At 32.8% G+C, this 20,647-nt stretch overlaps 2 protein-coding genes across 3 annotated transcripts in view; both read right to left on the bottom strand.

Annotated features, from left to right (window-relative positions):
* The window catches only part of LOC126881977 (farnesyl pyrophosphate synthase), a 140,242-nt gene extending 126,060 nt beyond the window's left edge, over nucleotides 1-14,182 (bottom strand). For both annotated transcript variants that reach the window (XM_050646728.1, XM_050646727.1), the window contains exon 1: nucleotides 13,744-14,182. In XM_050646728.1, coding sequence (XP_050502685.1) covers nucleotides 13,744-13,958 — 215 coding nt within the window. In that variant the 5' untranslated portion in view covers nucleotides 13,959-14,182. The remainder of the gene's footprint in view (nucleotides 1-13,743) is intronic.
* A 2,294-nt stretch (nucleotides 14,183-16,476) lies between these two features.
* LOC126882542 (52 kDa repressor of the inhibitor of the protein kinase-like) lies at nucleotides 16,477-20,298 on the bottom strand. Its single transcript, XM_050647510.1, has 2 exons — nucleotides 19,429-20,298; nucleotides 16,477-18,869 (listed from the first exon to the last, which is right to left on the bottom strand). The coding sequence occupies exons 1-2, from the start codon at nucleotides 19,619-19,621 to the stop codon at nucleotides 16,477-16,479; spliced, it is 2,586 nt and encodes an 861-aa protein (XP_050503467.1). The 5' UTR covers nucleotides 19,622-20,298.
* Between the last annotated feature and the right edge of the window lie 349 nt (nucleotides 20,299-20,647).

Genomic DNA, 20,647 nt, shown 5'->3' with positions numbered 1-20,647 from the left:
ATCTGATTTTGCCAGCAGCTGTTGAAATGGTACATATAATGATTGGTGAAAAAGAGTCTGCAAATTTAAAAACAATACCTCTGTCAAATAATACTATCCAAAGAAGAATTAGTGATATGGCAGAAGATATTCAAGCGCAAGTTGTGGAAAATCTTAATAAATGCACGTACTTCTCTCTTCAAATGGACGAATCCACGGATATATCTAACTGTGCCCAATTTATTACGTTTGTAAGATATGATACAAATAATGGCATTCAAGAAGATATTTTATTTTGTTCCCCATTGGAGACCAATACCACTGGAAAATGTTTATTCGACAGTTTTGTGAAACGCACAAGTAAATATGTTATTGACTGGGGAAAATGTATTGCTATATGCACAGATGGCGCTAAAGCTATGACAGGACATCAATCTGGTCTTGTCGTCAGATTACAAGAAATAATGCCTAATGCCACATGGAGACATTGTTTTTTACATCGAGAAGCTCTGGCGTCAAAAGCTTTACCTCCTGAAATGGACTGTGTTATGAAATCCATCATTAAAGTTGTAAATTCCATTAAAGGAAAAGCTTTACAGACCCGTATTTTTCGAAAAATCTGCGAAGATATGGGTGCTATATTTCAAAATCTTCTTTATCACACCGAAGTAAGGTGGCTTTCAAGGGGCAACGTCTTAAAAAGAGTATTTGACTTAAGAGCAGAGCTTTTAATGTATTTGAAAGATGAGAAGTCCCCATATGAAAATCAATTTTCCGATCCTATTTGGCTTTTGAAACTAGATTTCCTTGCTGATATATTCGAACAATTAAATATTTTGAACAGTAATTTGCAAGGTCGCGACATTAATATAATTACAGCGAAGATAAAATTAAGGGGTTTATAAGAAAAATCGATTTATGGTCAACTTCACTTGGCAAAAAGCAGCTCGATTCATTCCAGTGCGTTCAGGAAATTATAGAAAATGTATGTTACAGTGCTACAAATTTTGAACAAGTTTATGCAGGCATGCAAGTTAGTTTGCTTAATTTAAAACAACAGCTCTGTGATTATTTCCCCGAAGAAATTCAAAACAGTTACGACAGTTGCAGATGGATACTGAATCCGTTTTTAGCCGATTCCTTTCAACATGCTGAAATACCAATAAACATGAAAGAACAACGTATTGAAATATCAAGTGATGGAATGTTGAAGCTCCAATTTTTTTCCCAGAACCCGGACGAATTTTGGACCAAAAAGATGCAGGAATACCCTCAGTTGGCGAATGAAGCTGTAAAATGTTTGGTTCCATTTGTAACATCATATTTATGTGAGTTAAGTTTCTCGTCTATGACTGCCATTAAAACAAAAGTGAGAAATCGTCTCGTACTTGAAAACGATATAATTGTGTGTGTCTCAAATACACAGCCTAGATTTGAAAGACTAGTTTCAAAAAAACAGGCGCATGGGTCTCATTTACATTGTAATATTTGACTTTATTTTTTTCTTTTACTTTTAAGGACTTTTAATATTTTGTTTTATGTTTCGTTTGATAATTAATTGTTAATTTTTATTTACGGCTTTATTAAAATAAAAATACATGATTTAACAAAGTAGTGTTTTTGTCTTATTTTGGAAATTTCCGGCGACCCCCCTAGTACCTCATTGCGACCCCCAGGGGGTCGCGACCCACACTTTGGGAAACACTGACCTACATGATTCCCTTTACTTTGGAACAAAGACGAAATAACTAATGAAGTGAGTTGAACCCAAAACGTAAACAACGATGAAGGAAGGAGATCAAGTAGGGATTAGTATCATAAAAGAGTTATACCTAACAAAAAGATGCTGTTAGATGAGTGACATTATGTTTGTTCATGTACAAGTCGGCGTCTGTTATCTGTAACAATTCTTTAAAATAAAATGACTTTTATTATATGCATCTATTTATTTCTGTTTTAGGTCATTTCGAATTCGTTCAAGTAAATATTGATTTAAGTTTTATTTTCAGGAAGATTAGAAATTGAAATATCAATAATTACTTGGTTAAAAATATAAATTGAGATAAGCAAATACTATGTGTAAACAATCCGCGGAAAGAGCGCAAAAAAATTATTTACAACGGGAATCCTCATAGGAAAACGGCACGAGACTTGTCACGTAGCCCAAGCCACATCTTGAAATTGGATAACATAGTCAATAACCGAGATGAAGGTTAACACATGTTCACCAATGTATTAATAAGTGTAATTATTAAATTTTATGACCTACAAATATTAATAAAAGCTCATACATTTTCTATATTAATCATATTATCATTTTCTATATTTCAAAATTCAATAATCGACTCTAAATTTTATGAGCAGAATTTTAGTTTACATTTATCCAAGTACCCACACATTTCGTAAAACTGGCAACATTGCACAGTCCTTCCCTGATTCCTGTCACGGATGTAAATCTTCCAACTAGTACAGTAGCACACGTAAAAAATTAACAAGGGGTCGTGTGTACAATAATGAATAAAATTATTATTTTATGGAACTATTTCAGTTAGAATTAAGTACTATGTAAACAATTTTTAGTAGAAAATTATTCTGCAGATATGCTATAATCACATGAAATTTTTGTAATGTGTAGAATGTGTGTTAAAAATAAAACTTGGCTCAGAATTGATTAAAATTTTGAATTTTACAATATTTTATTCCGATAAATTATATTAATAGTCTGATTTAATTTCATCTATGTATAGGTCCAAAAGATCTAGATTTCTTAAAAAAATGTGGGTTTCTGAGCTACCTTTTTTACCTGCTCAGATTCTAAAAAGATTTGTTTTAAGTTGTGATGTTAGCAAACAATTAACCTACAGTTGCAGATTATATGTTCGGCAGTTTCCTCAAATTGCGTTTTTGCAGAATCTGCATGGTGTTCTACCAACTTTTCCCATCTTTTACAATGGTATCTCAGTGAGCAATATCCAGTAAAAACACCTGTGATTACTCTGAATTCAGTCTTCTAAAGTTACATTTTGCGTAGTGGTAGGAGGTTGTAATATGTAATATTTTTTTGCTTGCCTTTGGCTTGGAATATTTTACCAGTAGCCTACAGGAAGTTCCTTTTTCTATTTTCAGACGCCTACCACGATGCAGTTTTTTGGGATGCCACAGAATGCTTCTTGTTCATTAAAAAGAGTACTAGCTCATTGTTTAGAAAGACTATCACAGATTTAATAATCCTCGTTAGTCTCCATTAGGAACAATAATGTTAGCATTAATTTCTGGCGCCTATAACAAAGTTGCTCTGTTGTCCTTCGGCAAACACAACTTTGTCAAACACTCATTTGCTTAAAGAAATGTTTGCTGTGTAAAGCTATTACCAACACACAAGTTGTACACTTCTTAGTCTTTAGCACAGCTTGGCTATCACAGACAATAAAGATTTTGGTACATTAGGCATTTTTCAAGCACTCTTAAAAACAAAAATTTTCTTCTTCTTCTTTTTATGTAGACATGACTGTTGTTTTTCAATGTGCCTCCAGTAAGTTGTCATTCCATCTTTTTCGAGGTATTCCCACTGATCGTCTTCCTGTTGGGAACCGTCTCTCGCCGTCCTTACTACTTTATTTGTTGTCATTCGACTTATGTGGTTGTTCCATTCTACTCTTATGTTTTTCACCCAGTTATGCATGTTGTCTACCTTACATCTCCATTGTATATCTGCACTTCTAGCTCTATCTCACAGTGTCTTACCATCGATTTTTCGAACAAAAATCTATTGCTAGTAATTCTGCTTAAACTACATAGGAAAAAGAGGAAGAAAACAACATAAAACAATAAAATACGAAAAGTAATGCTCAACCTAGGCATAGCTTTGTGTTTTTTGTAATCTGGGTGTCTCTTTCTGATACTAAGTAATGATTACTTATTACTTTGTTTTCTGAATATTTATTTTTAAACCATATTTGCATATCATGTGGATGACACTGGTATACTAACATCAGACATCAACGAAATATTAGCATTTAACAAATTGCAAAATCATCTCAATGAACTAACTAGAAGACTGGCTTAAATGCTGGAAAATAAACGTGAACACAAACAAGTCTTGTCAAGTAAATTTCACAAATCGAAGAATTAGATGTCCACAACTACACCTAAATAATTCACCTATACCAATAAAACCAGAAGTAAAGTGCCTGGGCCTTCATCTAGACGAAAAACTTACTTGGAAATCACATATTGCAGCCAAACGACGACACCTCGACCTAAAAGTTAAAAATATGAGCTGGCTAATCAACAGAAGATCGCAACTTTCATTAGGAAACAAACTGACCATCTATAAAACAATACTCAAACCAGTGTGGACATACAGAATCGAGCTGTGAGGCTGTAGCAAACCATCCAACACCAAAATACTACAGACATTCCAGTCAAAAACTATTCGTATGTTAGCTAAAGCCCCATGGTATGTGTCAAACCAAACCCTTCATGCAGACCTCAACATCCCCTTCATCAATGATGTGATTGCTGACCACTCCAGAAGATACATGAATCGCAGCGCAGACCACCCAAACCATCTCATAGACGAATTATTCAACCCCTCACTGGTTGACAGACATCTGAAAAGACATTGGCCAGAAGACCTAGCTGCTAGGTAAATTCCAGAGAGTCGTCAATGGACGACACCTGCCACAAGCCAAGAACATACATCATATTTACTTATTACTGTATTGAAATAGATTGCAAATTAGCAATAAATAAATAAATAAAAAAAAATTGCATATCATAGGCAGTTTACTGATAGTACTTTCAAGTTCGTCTGTTTATGATTCCAATATTATAGTATCACCAGCTTATGGAAAGTTGCTGATTATTTATCTTCCTATTGTTTTACACCACATCAATTGCTATTCATCCAAAATTAGCACATAACTCTTACACTGCCTTATTATTTCCATAATGTACCACATTGTACCCCATTTTATATTATTAAAAGCATTTGAGTAGTCAATAAAGCATAAGTAATTTCTAGTTGAAATTATTGTCCTATGATTTGAGGAAGATTAAAAATAAGTGCTATTTTTAGAACAAATATGCATTCTTTTTAGTGGAAGGTCTTTCTGAAGGTCTTTCATTGATAATGGTGACGAAAACTTTCTTTCATGGAACATTAATTCTTCTGTACTATAGTTGCAGCAATCTGTAAGTGATCCTTTTTTGTATACATACAAGTGAACCTATCATTTTGCTATTTTCTAGTGTTCCAGATTTTATTGTAGGTCCTAAGCTTTACTTTGATCCTTAATTCTCCTCCCATTTCTTAAAATATTTCAGCTGCTATTCCATCTTGTCTCAAATAAAAAAAATCAAAACAATATTGAAAAAGATTATTAACACTTAACACAAAGGAGTTGGTAGGATTTTGAATGGACAGATTAACTATTGACCTCAACCCTCAACCACTGTATAAAATAAACGAAGATGGCATAACAAAATGACACTTACTAGAAGCAGTTCAGAACTTCTTATTACAGCTTAGCTATACAACATAACGTATGAAGAAATATCTTCAATGGGGAATTAAAGCAGAATTGTTTTTCCCTGACCTTGTTTGTGTACAACAACATTGGAAAATCCAACTTTTGTGTGAAAGTAAAACAAGATGTAAATTATTAAGTTTTGATGGTCAAAGGATAGCTCTAGTATATTCTTAGAGATAAAATCATTATTTTTAATAATTCATCAATATTAAACATAAAAATGGTATAAAGAATATTTTGAACACATTAACTTTGGAACCAAACAATCAGTTGGAAAAACATGTTAGTTCAAAAATTACTACTTCGTTTGGGAAATCATTGGCAATGAAATTTGTAGGATCAAGATCCAATGTTTATTTAAGGGGCTAATGCTAACCTACCATGTGTCCCAAAATAACATTTTCCTTTTTATCTCTCAGCAAAATAACATTTCTTTTCCCAAAAGATTGTCTTGTGTTTTAGTTTTATACAAACAATGACAATTTTATGGAAGAAGTTTACAAAGAGTTAGAGAAAAAAAAATTAAAAATACAATTTACTGAAATTGCATAAATCGCCAATATTATAAAATAAAAGATAATGAAATAAAACAAACAAAAACAATCTACTTATTGCAAAATTTAAATACTTAACTTGCAAATTGCATAATCAACATTAGGAACTAAAAAGACTAATAAAATGCAACTTAGGGTACTGTAATTTCTTAGTTATTCATTAAGAAACTCTTCTACTGAATATGTGGTCTTTCAGATAGATAGGCTTTTGTCACTTTACAGAACTTTGGGAAAGATGTTGCAGATTTAAGTTGTAAAAAATGAGGTGGTTGTATATTTTTTTGGAGAATAATATAAGTATATTTCTTTTCTAACTCAGTAGACGGGATCGATGAATCAACATCAAAGGTTGAATTTCTGGTGGAGTAGTCATGATTAGGTCCTGCTGGAAAGACATGTCGCCGCTTCGCAAGAATGTAGGTATAAATCAAATCAAATCAAAATACGAAATTGATTTATTAATGCAGATCTACTAAAAATAAAAGTATCTATCGCGTGAATAAAGACCTATGATGTTAATAATAATAGTCGCTAAGAGATGGCACCAAGTGTCTATATTTGTTTGGCGCAAAAGTAGTTAAATACTTAACATTTTCGTATGAATACAGACCCAAGTTAGTTACGCTGCAGAATATGAAGCAATTTGTGTGTTTACTTCTCGTCAAGAACGACTGTTCTCATATTTACGATTAGTTTTTGTGGAAATTCTCTATAAAATTAGGACCCTTTTTGTAGTTAGGTCAGCGTTTTAACAAAGTTGAAGCAAATGTTTCTCAGGAAAAAAGACTCAATTCTAAAAGGGGTAACAAAATGATAAAATTTAACCGCTTTAACACTTTATAAATTTATCTAATTATCACAGTTTGTATTTAGATATATTTCTGACAAAATTGTAATTTCTTTAAGTAACAACTTATTCGGAGTTATGTCCATGATCATATCTATATAATTTTAAAATGCATCTCCTCTAAAATTTCACCCTTGAAAATTTGAGAATAAGTAGTGGATAGTCCAAGGATCAAAATCTATATGATGCCGAAAGGCGCTTTTATCATGGGAGTGGTTGCCACCCCATCTCAGGGGTGGAAATTTTTTATTATATTTTGACCGTAAAAGTTGATAAAAACATTCATTCTAAGCAAAAAATGCTCTATACATTTTTTTGATAAAATTAATACTTTTCGGTTTATTCGCTATCGAAAGTGTTAGTTTTATGTATATCTAAGAAATCAATGTTTTTCGGTCTATGTACTCATTTACAATTCACTCAATTTGTGCCGCAGAAATTTTTTCAAACCATTTTCTTGGAAATTAAGTAATCTACAATTTCATATTGAAACATTTTTTCATATCTGTGATGCTAATGTTTCTATTCTGAAGAAAATTGCATTTTTTACCAAACTACAAAAATCCGTTACTCGCTTTTTACTCCAGTTTTTTTAAAAATTAATCATTATAAGCCAGTCAAACTTCTAGAATCTAGTAATAATACATAAATAAAGAATAATGAATAAGGTCAATGACTAAAAACACCGCTAACTTACATTATTATGCTTCCAATTGGATTTCTCTTTTTTTTTTTCAAAAAAATATATTGATTTTTTAACCGTAACTTTTTTTTATCTTAGAAAGTTTGGTGATAAAGAATTTTATAGGTTTTTATGAGATCTATAAGGCTATTAATATTAAATCCTTTTAAAATCCTGTCTCAAAAAGAGGTGACTTTGAAAGAGTTGGTAAAGGTGGTTTTTGCATGTTATTACAAGTTTTAATTTTCAATAGCTCACTCAATTTTTGCCGTAGGAAAAATTTTTGCAAACCAAGTTCTTGGGAATTAAATAAACTATTATTTCATATTTAAACATTTTTTCGTATCTGTGATGCTAATCTTTCTATTCTGAAGAAAAGGGCTTTTTTAACAAACTACAAAAATTAGTTATTCGCTTTTAACTCCATTTTATTAAAAACTAATAATTTTAAGCCAGTCATACTTCTAGAACCTATTAATAATACATAAATAAAGAAGACCAAATAGGGTCAATGACTAATTTTAATTAGGCTGGTGATAAGGGGATTGTTTCCGATAAATTTTTTGCTGAAAAAAATAGGGACTGACATTCTTTTCATTATAAGTCACTTAATTTTGGAGCTAGATACTTTTTTTATTTCTAGAGATAGACATTATTAAGTATGGTATGTTAAACAGTAAATGGTTAAGTTCAATTAGTTACCACTATAAACAGCCCGGATTAACCGATAATAGTATAAAAGGCCCGGTTTCAGGTAAAATTTATTTTAGGCTTTATTATGGGAGTACCGTCTAGTCAGTGTTAATTGCAAAAGACCAACTCTGTCTACCTCGGTGGCTTATCGCTCCGGGTGGGTCTTAACAATGGGCCAGGTCAGATAAATTTAATAATATTTACGACCGCACCAATTGAACTCAAACCATTTACTGTTGAACAAACCATACTTTAAATTAGTTTCAACAAGTTATCCTCGAAAAATGCACAGTTTTCCCGTCGTTTGACTTTGAATCTACAATATTTAGCATTTGACGAAGCAGAGCTAACATAAAAAAGTATAGCTCGATTACTATTGGTTTTAAAAAAATTTTAAAAACCGGATTTGTTTATTTTTTCAAAAGATATATTTTTATTAAGCAAAGTTGTTTTGATAAAACGAAAACTTTTTAAGTTATTAGCAGAAAACTGATTAAAAACATTGATTTTTTCGATATAAAACTAACACTTTCGATAGCGAATAAATCGAAAAGTATTGATTTTATCAAAAAAATGTATAGAACGTTTTTTGCTTAGAATAAATGTTTTTACCAACTTTTACGGTCTAAATATAATAAAAATTTCCACCCCCTGAGATGGGGTGGCAACCACCCCGATGGTAAAAGCGCCTTTCGGGGTCATATAGATTTTGATCCTTGGACTATCCACTACTTATTCTCAAATTTTCAAGCAAATCGATCCATTCTGTAAAAATTGCGGGGTTTTGTTCTATTGTAAGCTTCATTACTTGGACTAAAATGGTCTAAAGAACGATTAACTTTGCTACTTGGTGCAAATGCCACTGGTGATTTTAAGCTAAAACCACTTTTAATTTGTCCAAAAATCCAGGCCTATTACAGGACTAAATAAAAATCATTTACCCATTATATGAAGATACAACAAGAAAGCTTGGAGTTTGTAGATTATTTTTGGTTTTTGGAATCTATTATTATTTTATATACAGTAGAACCTCGATTATCCGTCAGGGCACCGGACCAAGGGTATGACGGATAATCGAAAAGACGGTTAACAGAACATTAAAAAAAATTAATTCATAGTACAACTCTCAAATTTCATTTGTATGTTTTGTTTGACAATATAAGAGGGATTTGTATTTGTGTTCGTACAATCGAATCAATTTAAAATATTCTGAAATCTTTGTTTGTTTTACTGCTGCTTCACATTTTGTGACGGCTGAATTTCTTAATCGGCTAAGATCATGTAATCTACTTTATTGGGTTTTTCTTGTTGAGAATTACCACTCGATGAATTATTGCATATGCGATGCAGCTTCTCTAGGTTATCTACGCAAATCTTTATCAGTTACAATAGATTCATCAACATAGCTACAGTCAAATTCAAGTCTGTGTCAGCTTCTGAATCTGTTTGGTCCGCCTTTGTTGCCATCTCAACGATTTCTTTATCTGTCAGCAATGAATAGCCGTTTGTGTCCTCATCACAAATCAAATTAACTTTTTTTTTTAATTTTTTTACATTAAAATTTTTGCTTATGTAGTCAATATAACTTCTGTATGTACCCTGACGGTTAACAGAGGTGACGGTTAATGGAGAGACGGATAATCGAGGTTCCACTGTATCAGTGTATGTGCTTTTTTATGTATTTTTGATTTAAATAAAATAAACACATAAAATGCATTTTTAACGGCAAACCATGTAACATTTGGAACCGATCCCGTTAAATTTTTATGAATTTGTATTAGAATAATTGATTCGTTATACAGCATTTCGTTTTGCGGCCATGTTTCGTGGAACGTATCTAGGCTGTAAAGCGAGGTATGGGTGTATAGGTTTCTTTACTAACTCACAGGAGTAATCATGATTAGGTCTTACTGTAAAGACGTAGGTGTTTACAAATTAAGCAAACAATTTCTAAAATGTATTTATAAAGAAGGAAGTAGTGTTAAAATCTCGTGATCTTTGATGTAGCTACTGCAATGTGTTGTTCTTCTGAGGCCAAGACAAACAGATACCTGATTGTTCTTTTTTTTATTTAAGCAAGTATGTTATTAAGAAGCAAGGGTTGAAGAGCTCCTTAATAGGATACTGCTTCTATTTTATCTATGTTAAAAGAGAGTAAATTAGAGTCGGACCAAGTTTGTAATTATTGTATAGGCTGAGAAAATTTCATGGAGGTTGGGCGATTATTAAGAAGGATATAATGGAAGTAAGTGTTTACCGAGTCTTGTGGTAGGTAGGTACTTCAAGGGGTGACACTCAAAAAAAATTATGCTGCCTTAAATTCATAATCTGTCATTTTATTTTAAACATTTTTAAAATGTTAACTGTACATTATCTTTAGGTCTTTAACCTCTGCAATTTAAGGAATTTAGTATTTTTAGTCATTACCGATTTCTATTTGTGGTTATTTGAATATAAATTATAAAGTTGCTTATAAAAATACTACAGTAGAGAAAGCAAAAAAAATGTTGCTGACACACATTGAATCATGAATAATATTAGCTGGACATTTATAATATAGGTAGTTGTACAAAAATACTATATATACCTACTTAGGTATACAAAGATCCAATACCCTTTGTTCTTATCACAATGAATTACTTACTCTATCAAATGAATGAATACGGTAAAACTAAAAACTAAAGAGATGAAGAACTCCACAAAAACGAAATTTTTATATATTTTCAAAATAAGAAAAACAGATATTGAAACAAACAAAGAAAAATATGTTATTTTGGAAGATGCTATGCATGGCAAGTTGACGCTACATTCTTACTTAACAAATCAATATGAAGGAAGGGACCATTTAAGGTTGCTGTCTAAAAAAATACCAAGAAATTTTACAGAATCAAGGGTACTGATCCCGCTGTTATTAAGAAGCAAGGCTCCTTAATAGGATATTGCTACTATTTTATCTATGTTAAAAGAGAGTAAATTAGAGTTGGACCAGATTTGTAATTGTGTACGTTGAGAAAAATTCATGGAGGTTGGGCGATTATTAACCCTCCGTTACTCGCACACGGTGTGGGAGACCGGGCCTGTAAATAAATTCCTGTAACTCTGCTTGTAGTGGGGATTTTGAATGGCTACTTCGTATACTTCTTCAGTGGTCAATCAACTGTGGGTAAAGTCAGTTCGCAGTGTAAAAAATAGTACTGTCCTTTTGTTATTACGCAACACGGTCCCGTACACCGTGTGCGAGTATTTGTGTACCAATTTTTGTGTTTGGATCACACATCGATATTTTTAATTAGTAAGGTAATTTAAGATCTTTTCCTTATTTTCAATGTTTATAGATTAGTTTATTTATATTTATATATATATATATATATATATATATATATATATATATATATATATATATATAAATATATAACTTACCCAGAACCATCAGAATGAGGTTTAGGGAGATATGTGGTTTACCAACAGAACAAGTACCAGTCGTAACACCAGGAACTTCAGATCGCTGTGCTGTTTGTGATTGGAAGAAAAATAGAAAAACAAAGTTTTACTGCCAAATATGCTCAAAATATCTGTGTTTGGAACACCATTGTTCCAATGAATGTGACACCATTGTGTATTTCATGTTTTAAAAACGTTAATTAATTTTTATAACTTTTTTGTTACTACAATTACTCTTTATTTTTAATTTTTTTGTGTATTGAATTAAGATCTAAAGTTCTTAGTAAACAAATTTAACCATATTCAATTTTTTTTTCACTTCCAAAGTTTTTGTATATACATATAAATGGATAACAATGAAAATTATTAAATTTTTGATTAAAGTAATATAATGTGAACACAAACGCATATCTACAAAATTATATGATCATATATTCATTAAATAATTTAATCGTACACAATTTTGCAAAAAAAAATAATTTTAAAACACTGCTGACCCATATTTTTGGACCCGGTGTCCTGCACCGTGCGCGAGTATCCGATCACAAAAAGTTGGCGCGAGTAACGAAAGGTTAAGAAGGATATAATGGAAGTAAGTGTTCACTGAGTCTTGTGGTAGGTACTTCAAGGGGTGACACTCAAAAAAATTATACTGCCTTAAATTCATAATCCGTCATTTTATTTTAAACATTTTTAAAATGTTATCTGTACATTATCTAGGTCTTTAACCTATGCAATTTAAGGAATTTAGTATTTTTAGTCATTACCGATTTCTATTTGTGGTTATTTGAATATAAATTATAAAGTTGCTCATAAAAACACTACAGTAGAGAAAGCAAAAAAATGTTGCTGACACACATTGAATCATGAATAATATTAGCTGGACAATTATAATATAGGTAGCTGTACAAAAATACTATATATACTTAGGTATACAAAGATCCAATACCCTTTGTTCTTATCACAATGAATTACTTACTCTATCAAATGAATTAATACGGTAAAACTAAAAACTAAAGATGAAGAACTCCACAAAAACGAAACTTTTATATATTTTCAAAATAAGAAAAACAGATACCTTATATTGTTCTATTTGCTGTGGACAGCCTTATTGAAGATGAGACTCAAACAAAGAAAAATATGTTATTTTGGAAGATGCTATGCATGGCAAGTTGACGCTACATTCTTACTTAACACATTCGCGGACACGCTGTCATTTTATACACGTATTCTTATGGAGTAAATGACTTCATATGCAGTCATGACCGCGAATGTGTTAACAAATCAATATGAAGGAAGGGACCATTTAAGGTTGCTGTCTAAAAAAATACCAAGAAATTTTACAGAATCAAGGGTACTGATCCCGCTGATATTAAGAAGCAAGGCCCCTTAATAGGATAATGCTACTATTTTATTTATGTTAAAAGAGAGTAAATTAGAGTTGGACCAGATTTGTAATTGTGTAGGTTGAGAAAATTTCATGGAGGTTGGGAGATTATTAAGAAGGATATAATGGAAGTAAGTGTTCACTGAGTCTTGTGGTAGGTACTTCAAGGGGTGACACTCGAAAAAAAATTATACTGCCTTAAATTCATAATCTGTCATTTTATCTTAAACATTTTTAAAATGTTATCTGTACATTATCTTTAGGTCTTTAACCTCTGCAATTTAAGGAATTTAGTATTTTTAGTCATTACCGATTTCTATTTGTGGTTATTTGAATATAAATTATAAAGTTGCTTATAAAAATACTATAGTAGAGAAAGCAAAAAAATGTTGCTGACACACATTGAATAATGAATAATATTAGCTGGACAATTATAATATAGGTAGCTGTACAAAAATTCTATATTATATACTTAGGTATACAAAGATCCAATACCCTTTGTTCTTATCACAATGAATTACTTACTCTATCAAATGAATGAATACGGTAAAACTAAAAACTAAAGAGATGAAGAACTCCACAAAAACGAAATTTTTATATATTTTCAAAATAAGAAAAACAGATACCTTATATTGTTCTGTTTGCTGTGGACAGACCATTTTTCATTGGCAAACTTTTGTTCAGAGCCGTTTAAGTCCAGATTTTTCACCCCAAGTTTATGATCTTGTCTGGATATGGCATCGCTATTTGGAGCGCTGGATGTTTTACTGATGTGTCTTCTAATATTCTTTAGCAGCTCTCGGCTGGACCGGTTAAACATCAGATTCTTTGAAGACATCATTTTTTATGCACTACACTAACACCTCACAGAAGAAATTACAGTTTAATAATGAAAAGTTCAATCAAATGTTCAACGCGTGAACCGTATTTAAAACCGGACTGACGTGAGAGAGAGACAGAGATGAAACGAAAACAACTCCACTGGAGGTGACTGGAGGATGATATTCACGCGTTGTTGCCGGACTTATGTCACGTAGGCAATGGATAAGGCGTCGATTGCCATGGTCGTCGTTAACAGTTGGTTAAAGGATATCAACCCTACAAATAAAATCAACTAAATCTATTTTAAAATAGATACTCTACTGTTTATGGGAGGAAACATGCATTAGCTAACTTATTTCTATTTTTTGTTTTCTTTAAAATAAAAATTTCAAGAGAATTTGAAAATCCAAAGCAGATTAAAGTTGAAGTAAATAAGCAAAAAAGTAATTACACTGTTTGTAACACTGGCCCGGCCAGGCACATGACAGTTATTTTGAGTAGTGTGATTTATTGGACTTTTTATAATAGTACCTCGTTTTTAAACTAGGAGTAATTGAAATTTACCGCGGCGTAATGCTTGTTTGTAATTGGTCCAACCTCAGGCAAGTTTACTCCACTGTTATGAAATTTTGACACTAATGACATTTATAGGATTTTTATTCCTTTAATTTTTAGATTTTTAGTCTACTTTTATATAAAAAAGCAGTTATTCTTAGGGACGTCCCTACCTCTTTAGGGACGTATTAGTACAATATGATATTTATGGATGACCGTCAAAGGCCACCGAGATCAACCAAAAAAGAAGATGTATTTGGTGATATTTCTAGTGACTTTCTTAGGTGTGAATCTGTCTTTTAGTTTACTCCTCCTGGTTTAAAAACAAACTCTAGTATAAAATAATACTTATGGATATCCGTCAAAGACCGACATAATCAACCAAAAAAGAAAATGAATTTTCTAGTGACATTATTGGGTGTGAATCGTGTAAATCTGTCATTTGAGTTTACTTCTCATAGTTTAAAAACAGGGTTATAGTTAATCACAAATTAAGGTCAGGTAAATTTTCGCTGTTTAGGTAACTTCGTTTCTAATAAATAAGGAAGATTTATTGCCAAACTGACAAAAAAATATTGGATAGCAACATTCTTGTCTTCAAAGTTCCAGACTCAGTTATCACATATAGAAGGGAAAAAACGCTCCAGACGATGCCGATTTATTAATTGTAAAGCTAGTACCGAAAGAGAAGTATACTCTAGCAAAAGTTTTTAACAGAGATATCATCTTGACAAAATACAATTTTATTCATTCACGCATTCACAGGCTGTGATACGACCTCAGCGTTTTTAAATATACTTACTTATTCAAATTAAGATTTGTAAAATTGTGTGAGGCTAAGAAAGTTTTGCAAGATGCGGCGAACATTTTTTAATGTCAAATCAAGACTCTGAAACAATTTGTCAAGTTGAAGCTACACGTCTTCTTGCATTGTAGATATGGCCAATGGCTGATAAAGATTTAAATGATATTATATAAAACTTTAGTAAAATTCTGCAAAACCTAAAACAGTTAATTTGGCACTCCTTCCCCTTTTGAAGATGCAGCTAATCTACATTTTAAGAGTTTATTACCAAGTTCAGACTTGGTTAAATTACCGTTTTACCAGCTCACAATGGGGATTTGAAGAAAGATCCTGTCCCATTGCTAAAATAATTTTGTTGTTCATGCAAGACTGGCTGTGGGAGTCAATGTGGATGCAGAACAGCTGGATTATTCTGCCCCACTGCTTGCTCTCATTATTCTGGACAAGACTGTTGAATTGTCCAGTTTTCAATGAACAAGAAATTGAAGAATGCGAAGATGTCATCTTAGTTGGAAGTGATGCTGATGACATAGATTTTGAATATTTCTTTTCTTTCTAATATATTTATTTTAATTATTAATATTATTGTAAAAATTATTTGTTTATCTTTTTTGCAAGAATAAAGTTCGATATTTATTGATTGGATTCTACTCTTTTTTCATTTCAAAAATCCACCATTTTGGATCTGCCATTTTGAAATTTAACTTTTCAATACTTGATTCAGATTCATATTCAACAACCTCTTAAAAATAAATAGATATAATAATTTTTTTAGAAAAAATTATGAATTTTCTACTGTTTTCAAGTTCTTTTAACTTTTAAAACAGCTTATTTATTGTTTAAACATGTTTAAAGAGTGTGCCTTTATGTTAACATGTTTTCGCTCTACATTGACTCCACTATAAGCAGTGGCGGATCCAGGGCATGATTTCGGGGGGGGCAAGGAGGATTATGTGGGGAACCTTCCGGGGGGTCTGGGTCTGGAAAAATGTAACTGAAAACTCGTGTTTTTAGACAATCTAGAGACTAAAACATGATCATATTTTGTAATTTAAATCTATAGTTTTTAATTGGATTTATTCATTAAAGCCTACTTGGTTAGGGAAATAAAAACACAAAACACTTTTTTGAAGATTCAAAGCATTACTTTATTATTTACATACTTTCTCCATAAAACTTAAACAATAAAGTCCAGCCTTCTTTTTCCTCCTTTAGCATAACGCTCAATTACGTTCTCAACATTCACCTCAATATCACGATGTATGTATAAAAGGCACAATCCATTCAACCTCTCTTCAACCATTCTTGTCCGTAGCCAGGATTTAACGAGCTTAAGGCTGCTGAATGACCTTTCAGCACTTGCAACACTTACTGGTAGTGTGATAAGTATTTGTAGAAGTGTTCGTACAGTTGGAAACATATCTCCATCGCAGCATTTGAGTACTTCTATGGCACAGTTTGGAATTTTCATTCCTTCTTCTTTCTCCCTTGACCACTTCGCTCTCCAAATGCTTAACTCTCCTTCAAGTACCACTTCAGAATCACTGGGCAAAAGAGTTTTAAAGTACTGGCAAACTTTCTGCAGCCTCACGTTCAACTCCAAGCATTTTTCGCTGACATTGGTGTTCAACATATTTGCAGGCATTAAAAGGTTGAGGTCAAAGCACAATAGGTTTTCTTCGGAGAACCTGGTTTGTAGATCAGTGATGACATTGTCGAGAAGTGGTATATACATGGACATCCTATAATATTCCATCACTGTCTCTGCTTCGTAGTTTTCTCTATGCCTTTGGCTTTTCACTACTCTGGGCATTTTGAGCTGCACGCCCAGCTTTTCAGAGGTAGTTAGAGCTTCCAAGTATAACTCTGTGAAATGATCATCACAATTTCGTCTCCTATCCTTCAGACATGTCAGTGTGTCTGTCACTGCATTGGAAGCCTTGTTCAAGTCTAAGTTTGGTTTTTGCAATAACTTGCTTAGGGGAAGGGTCCTTTTCAGAATATCTACCAGACAAACGCAAGAAAAAATGAATTCAGTGCTTGTTATTGAGTTGATATACAATACGGCCTTTTTGGCTGACTCGGACTCTTTCCATTCGCTTATCTCTGTAAATGAATCGACAATTTCTGGCAATGCACAAAAAAATAAAATTACTGCATCATGTCTATCTACCCACCTAGTTTCACAGAGGCTCACTAGTTGCCTTCCTACGTGTTCAGTTAGAACAGCATTCCTTTTTGCTGACTGATTATAAAAGTGAATGACTTCTTTCATAATGCCAACGGCATTATTTATGGATCGAATCTTATTAGATTTAGAAATAGAATTATTCAAGGCGTGGTTGTAGCATGGAAGCCGTTTTGCACTAACTGCCTCTGATTGGATCTTTGTTACACTACCTGATTCTTCAGATGTCATTACCGAAGCCCCATCTGTACCTATGCCTACACAGTAACTAAGGTCTAAGCCAAGTTCTTTTACATTCCTTAAGACTATTTCACCTAGAGTTTTCCCTGATAGTTTGTTCTCTTTACACTCTTTACCATTTACATCTGCTGCTGCATTGTATGCATCAATAAAAGTTATGAAGTCCTCCCTTACGGCATCTTTCCAAAGATAAAGGACAACTAATGTAATCTGTTCCTTATGAGACAAATCACTGGTTTCGTCAAACATCATAGACCAATATTTGGACTCGAGTATTCTTTTCAGAATTTCATCCCTAATTTCATCCCCACAACACTCTATTAAAGCATTTTGCGTTGTTTTGCTAATATATGTTGCTCGAGAAGATGATGTATTAAGATGTTTTTCGAGAGCTTTGTCACCCGCGTCTACTCTGAACTGCAAGAGAGCTTTGAAATTCCCCTGATTTGCTGCTGAAGTCTCAATGTCTAGGTTGATAGGACCATCGTCCCTGTGACCTCGAAAAGGTATGTTTTGACGCCCGAGCAAAATAATGGTTTTGATAATGGGCTTTAGCCTTTCACGATTTTCTGTAACCTGACGAAGCCGCTCAGAGCATACCTGATTGATAACTTCTTTATTAGGTGATTTGTAAGTTTTCAAAAAGTCTTTCCCCATTTCTACACAGGTTTTATGGTATAAACTTCTTTCATGGGTTTGCAAGTCGCCATCTTTTCCTGTTAAGTCTTTAAACCGTGTCAAAGGTTCAATTACAAGTCTCCCCAGCTTCACGCCCTTATTGTGACCTGCCTTTTCTTGGGCGAAAAGTGCACAGTATTTACAGAACAAACCTTTCTTCGACTCTGAAAGTACAAGCCATGTATGATTTTCTAGGTGGGTTTTAGACAAATACCTTTTAACGCCCTTTGAGTTTTCTGAATATGGATACACGTAGTTTGAGGGTGGCTTCCAATGTTCTTCCAAAAGAAGATATTTTGTGTAATCATCAGGCTTGTTATTTACATATAGCCCTATATCTTTGATGATATGATTTGAAGAGAGCTCTTTCACTTTACCTTCAGAGTTAATTGTAGGTCTGGATTCGCTTGAGGAGTTGGTAGGTCCACTGCTTTTTGAGTGTGAATCCAAGGCCAGAGGATCTCCTAAAAAACACAACCTTGAAATAATTGATCGACTAGACCTATTAAGGCCGCGTCTCACCATCAAATAATTTGATCAAACAGTTTGAGCAAACTCCGCAAGTACGTCAAAGTGACGTCACAATTGCAGTTTTTTTTTTAAATTCTAAAAATCTGTGCTCTCACTAACAGTCTAGTTTAATCAAATGTTTTGTATTGTGTTGTCTAACTTGTTTGTACTTTATTTAAAATTAAAGTTTTTCATTATTATCCACAATGAACACTCAGGATGTGACGTCACTAACTGTCACTTTGTGTCACTAACTGTCAAGTTTGATCAAATTATTTGATGGTGGGACGCGGTCTTAAGACTTGAAATAGTTTGTTTAATTTAAAATGTAACTTGTATTAAAAGTTATCATCCACATTATTAAAACAATTTACTTGATTTTCGTACTCAACAAATCAACCCCTAAATAATTATTTTTCTAGGCAAATTGGGTATCATTTTAAAGCTCTTATCCTCTATATGTGCCTTTTGCAGGATTATATGTTGTTGCTCGCTATTACAAAAAAGGCTTACCGAAAACTTCCACTTCGAAGTTTGGGTTTTGTGACACAGCAAGCGAGCTTTGCTCATGTTGTCCCACTTCCACTTCATCTCGAATTATTGTAAGTGATTCGGGTTTATCTTCATCGTCTCGTTTTGCACCCTCAGTCTCACCATTACTGCTATCTGAAATTGTTTTAAAGTGAAAATCAAACAAAATTAACATTTAATCAATTAAATTTGATTTTATCTGATTTCTTACATTAAAAAATGTATTTTACTTTAAAAGGGTAGACTAATTAAACACAAAAAAACGTTAAATATAAATAAAAAATAAAAGTAAAGTTAAACTAATTTTTAGTGAGTCCTAAATAATAGCCTAAACAGTAAACAAAAACGTAGCAAGCGTAAAAAATAACCATTAAACCTACTAACCTACTAGCTTTTATTACTATGGCTTATGAAATAGAGTAACCTTACCTGACGTTGTCTTCAACTTTTTGAAGAACGTTGTAATTTTGGCAGCTCGTTTCATAACATCAGCTCACAACAACAACAAAGCACAAATAAGCACCGACATCAAAATGGCATCTTATTTGTTGTTGTACATGCGCGCGTTCTAGCGTCAGAATAAGGAACTATGTCGAGCGCAATCTAATCTAATCGAAGTTCCGTTTCTAATTTCTAACGCTAGGGCGTGCGCACGGTTATAAGCTTTACAGCAAGCAAATTAAAATCTTTACGGAACTGTTTCAATGAATATTATTCGACGAGAGAGCACGGGAAATTTGCACGCGGAAACAAACTTTGAATAGGACAATCGCTAAATATATAAAGCTCTTTTCTGTGTGGCCAGTGGCACTCGTTATCCTCAATTTAGAAATAAATACACATTTTTTTTTGTCCTCAGATTCTCGGGGGGGGGGGGGTAATTGCCCCCTCTGCCCCCCCCCTGGATCCGCGCCTGACTATAAGGGTAGTTTATGAAAGAAGTAGCTTTATTCTACCAAGATTGTTAAAAAAAGGAAGAAAATCAATTTTAAATAATGCAAAATCATTTTGCTACAAATGGGTCAAATTAAAGGACGTTATCCATTTGTTATACTCAAGAGAGGTACCTCTAGGAATAATTAAAATGATCGAAAATATCTACCAGAACAACACAATAAAAGTAAACGTAGAAGATGAACTAACTGACTCAGTTGAAGCCGGCAATGGGATAACACAGGGGATTCCTTGAGTCCTTTATTGT

Source organism: Diabrotica virgifera, chromosome 3, assembly GCF_917563875.1.
Source record: "Diabrotica virgifera virgifera chromosome 3, PGI_DIABVI_V3a".
Classification (NCBI taxonomy): Eukaryota; Metazoa; Arthropoda; class Insecta; order Coleoptera; family Chrysomelidae; genus Diabrotica; species Diabrotica virgifera.
The sequence above is the reverse complement of the archived record's forward strand: the minus strand, read 5'-3'. Positions and strand labels throughout refer to the sequence as shown.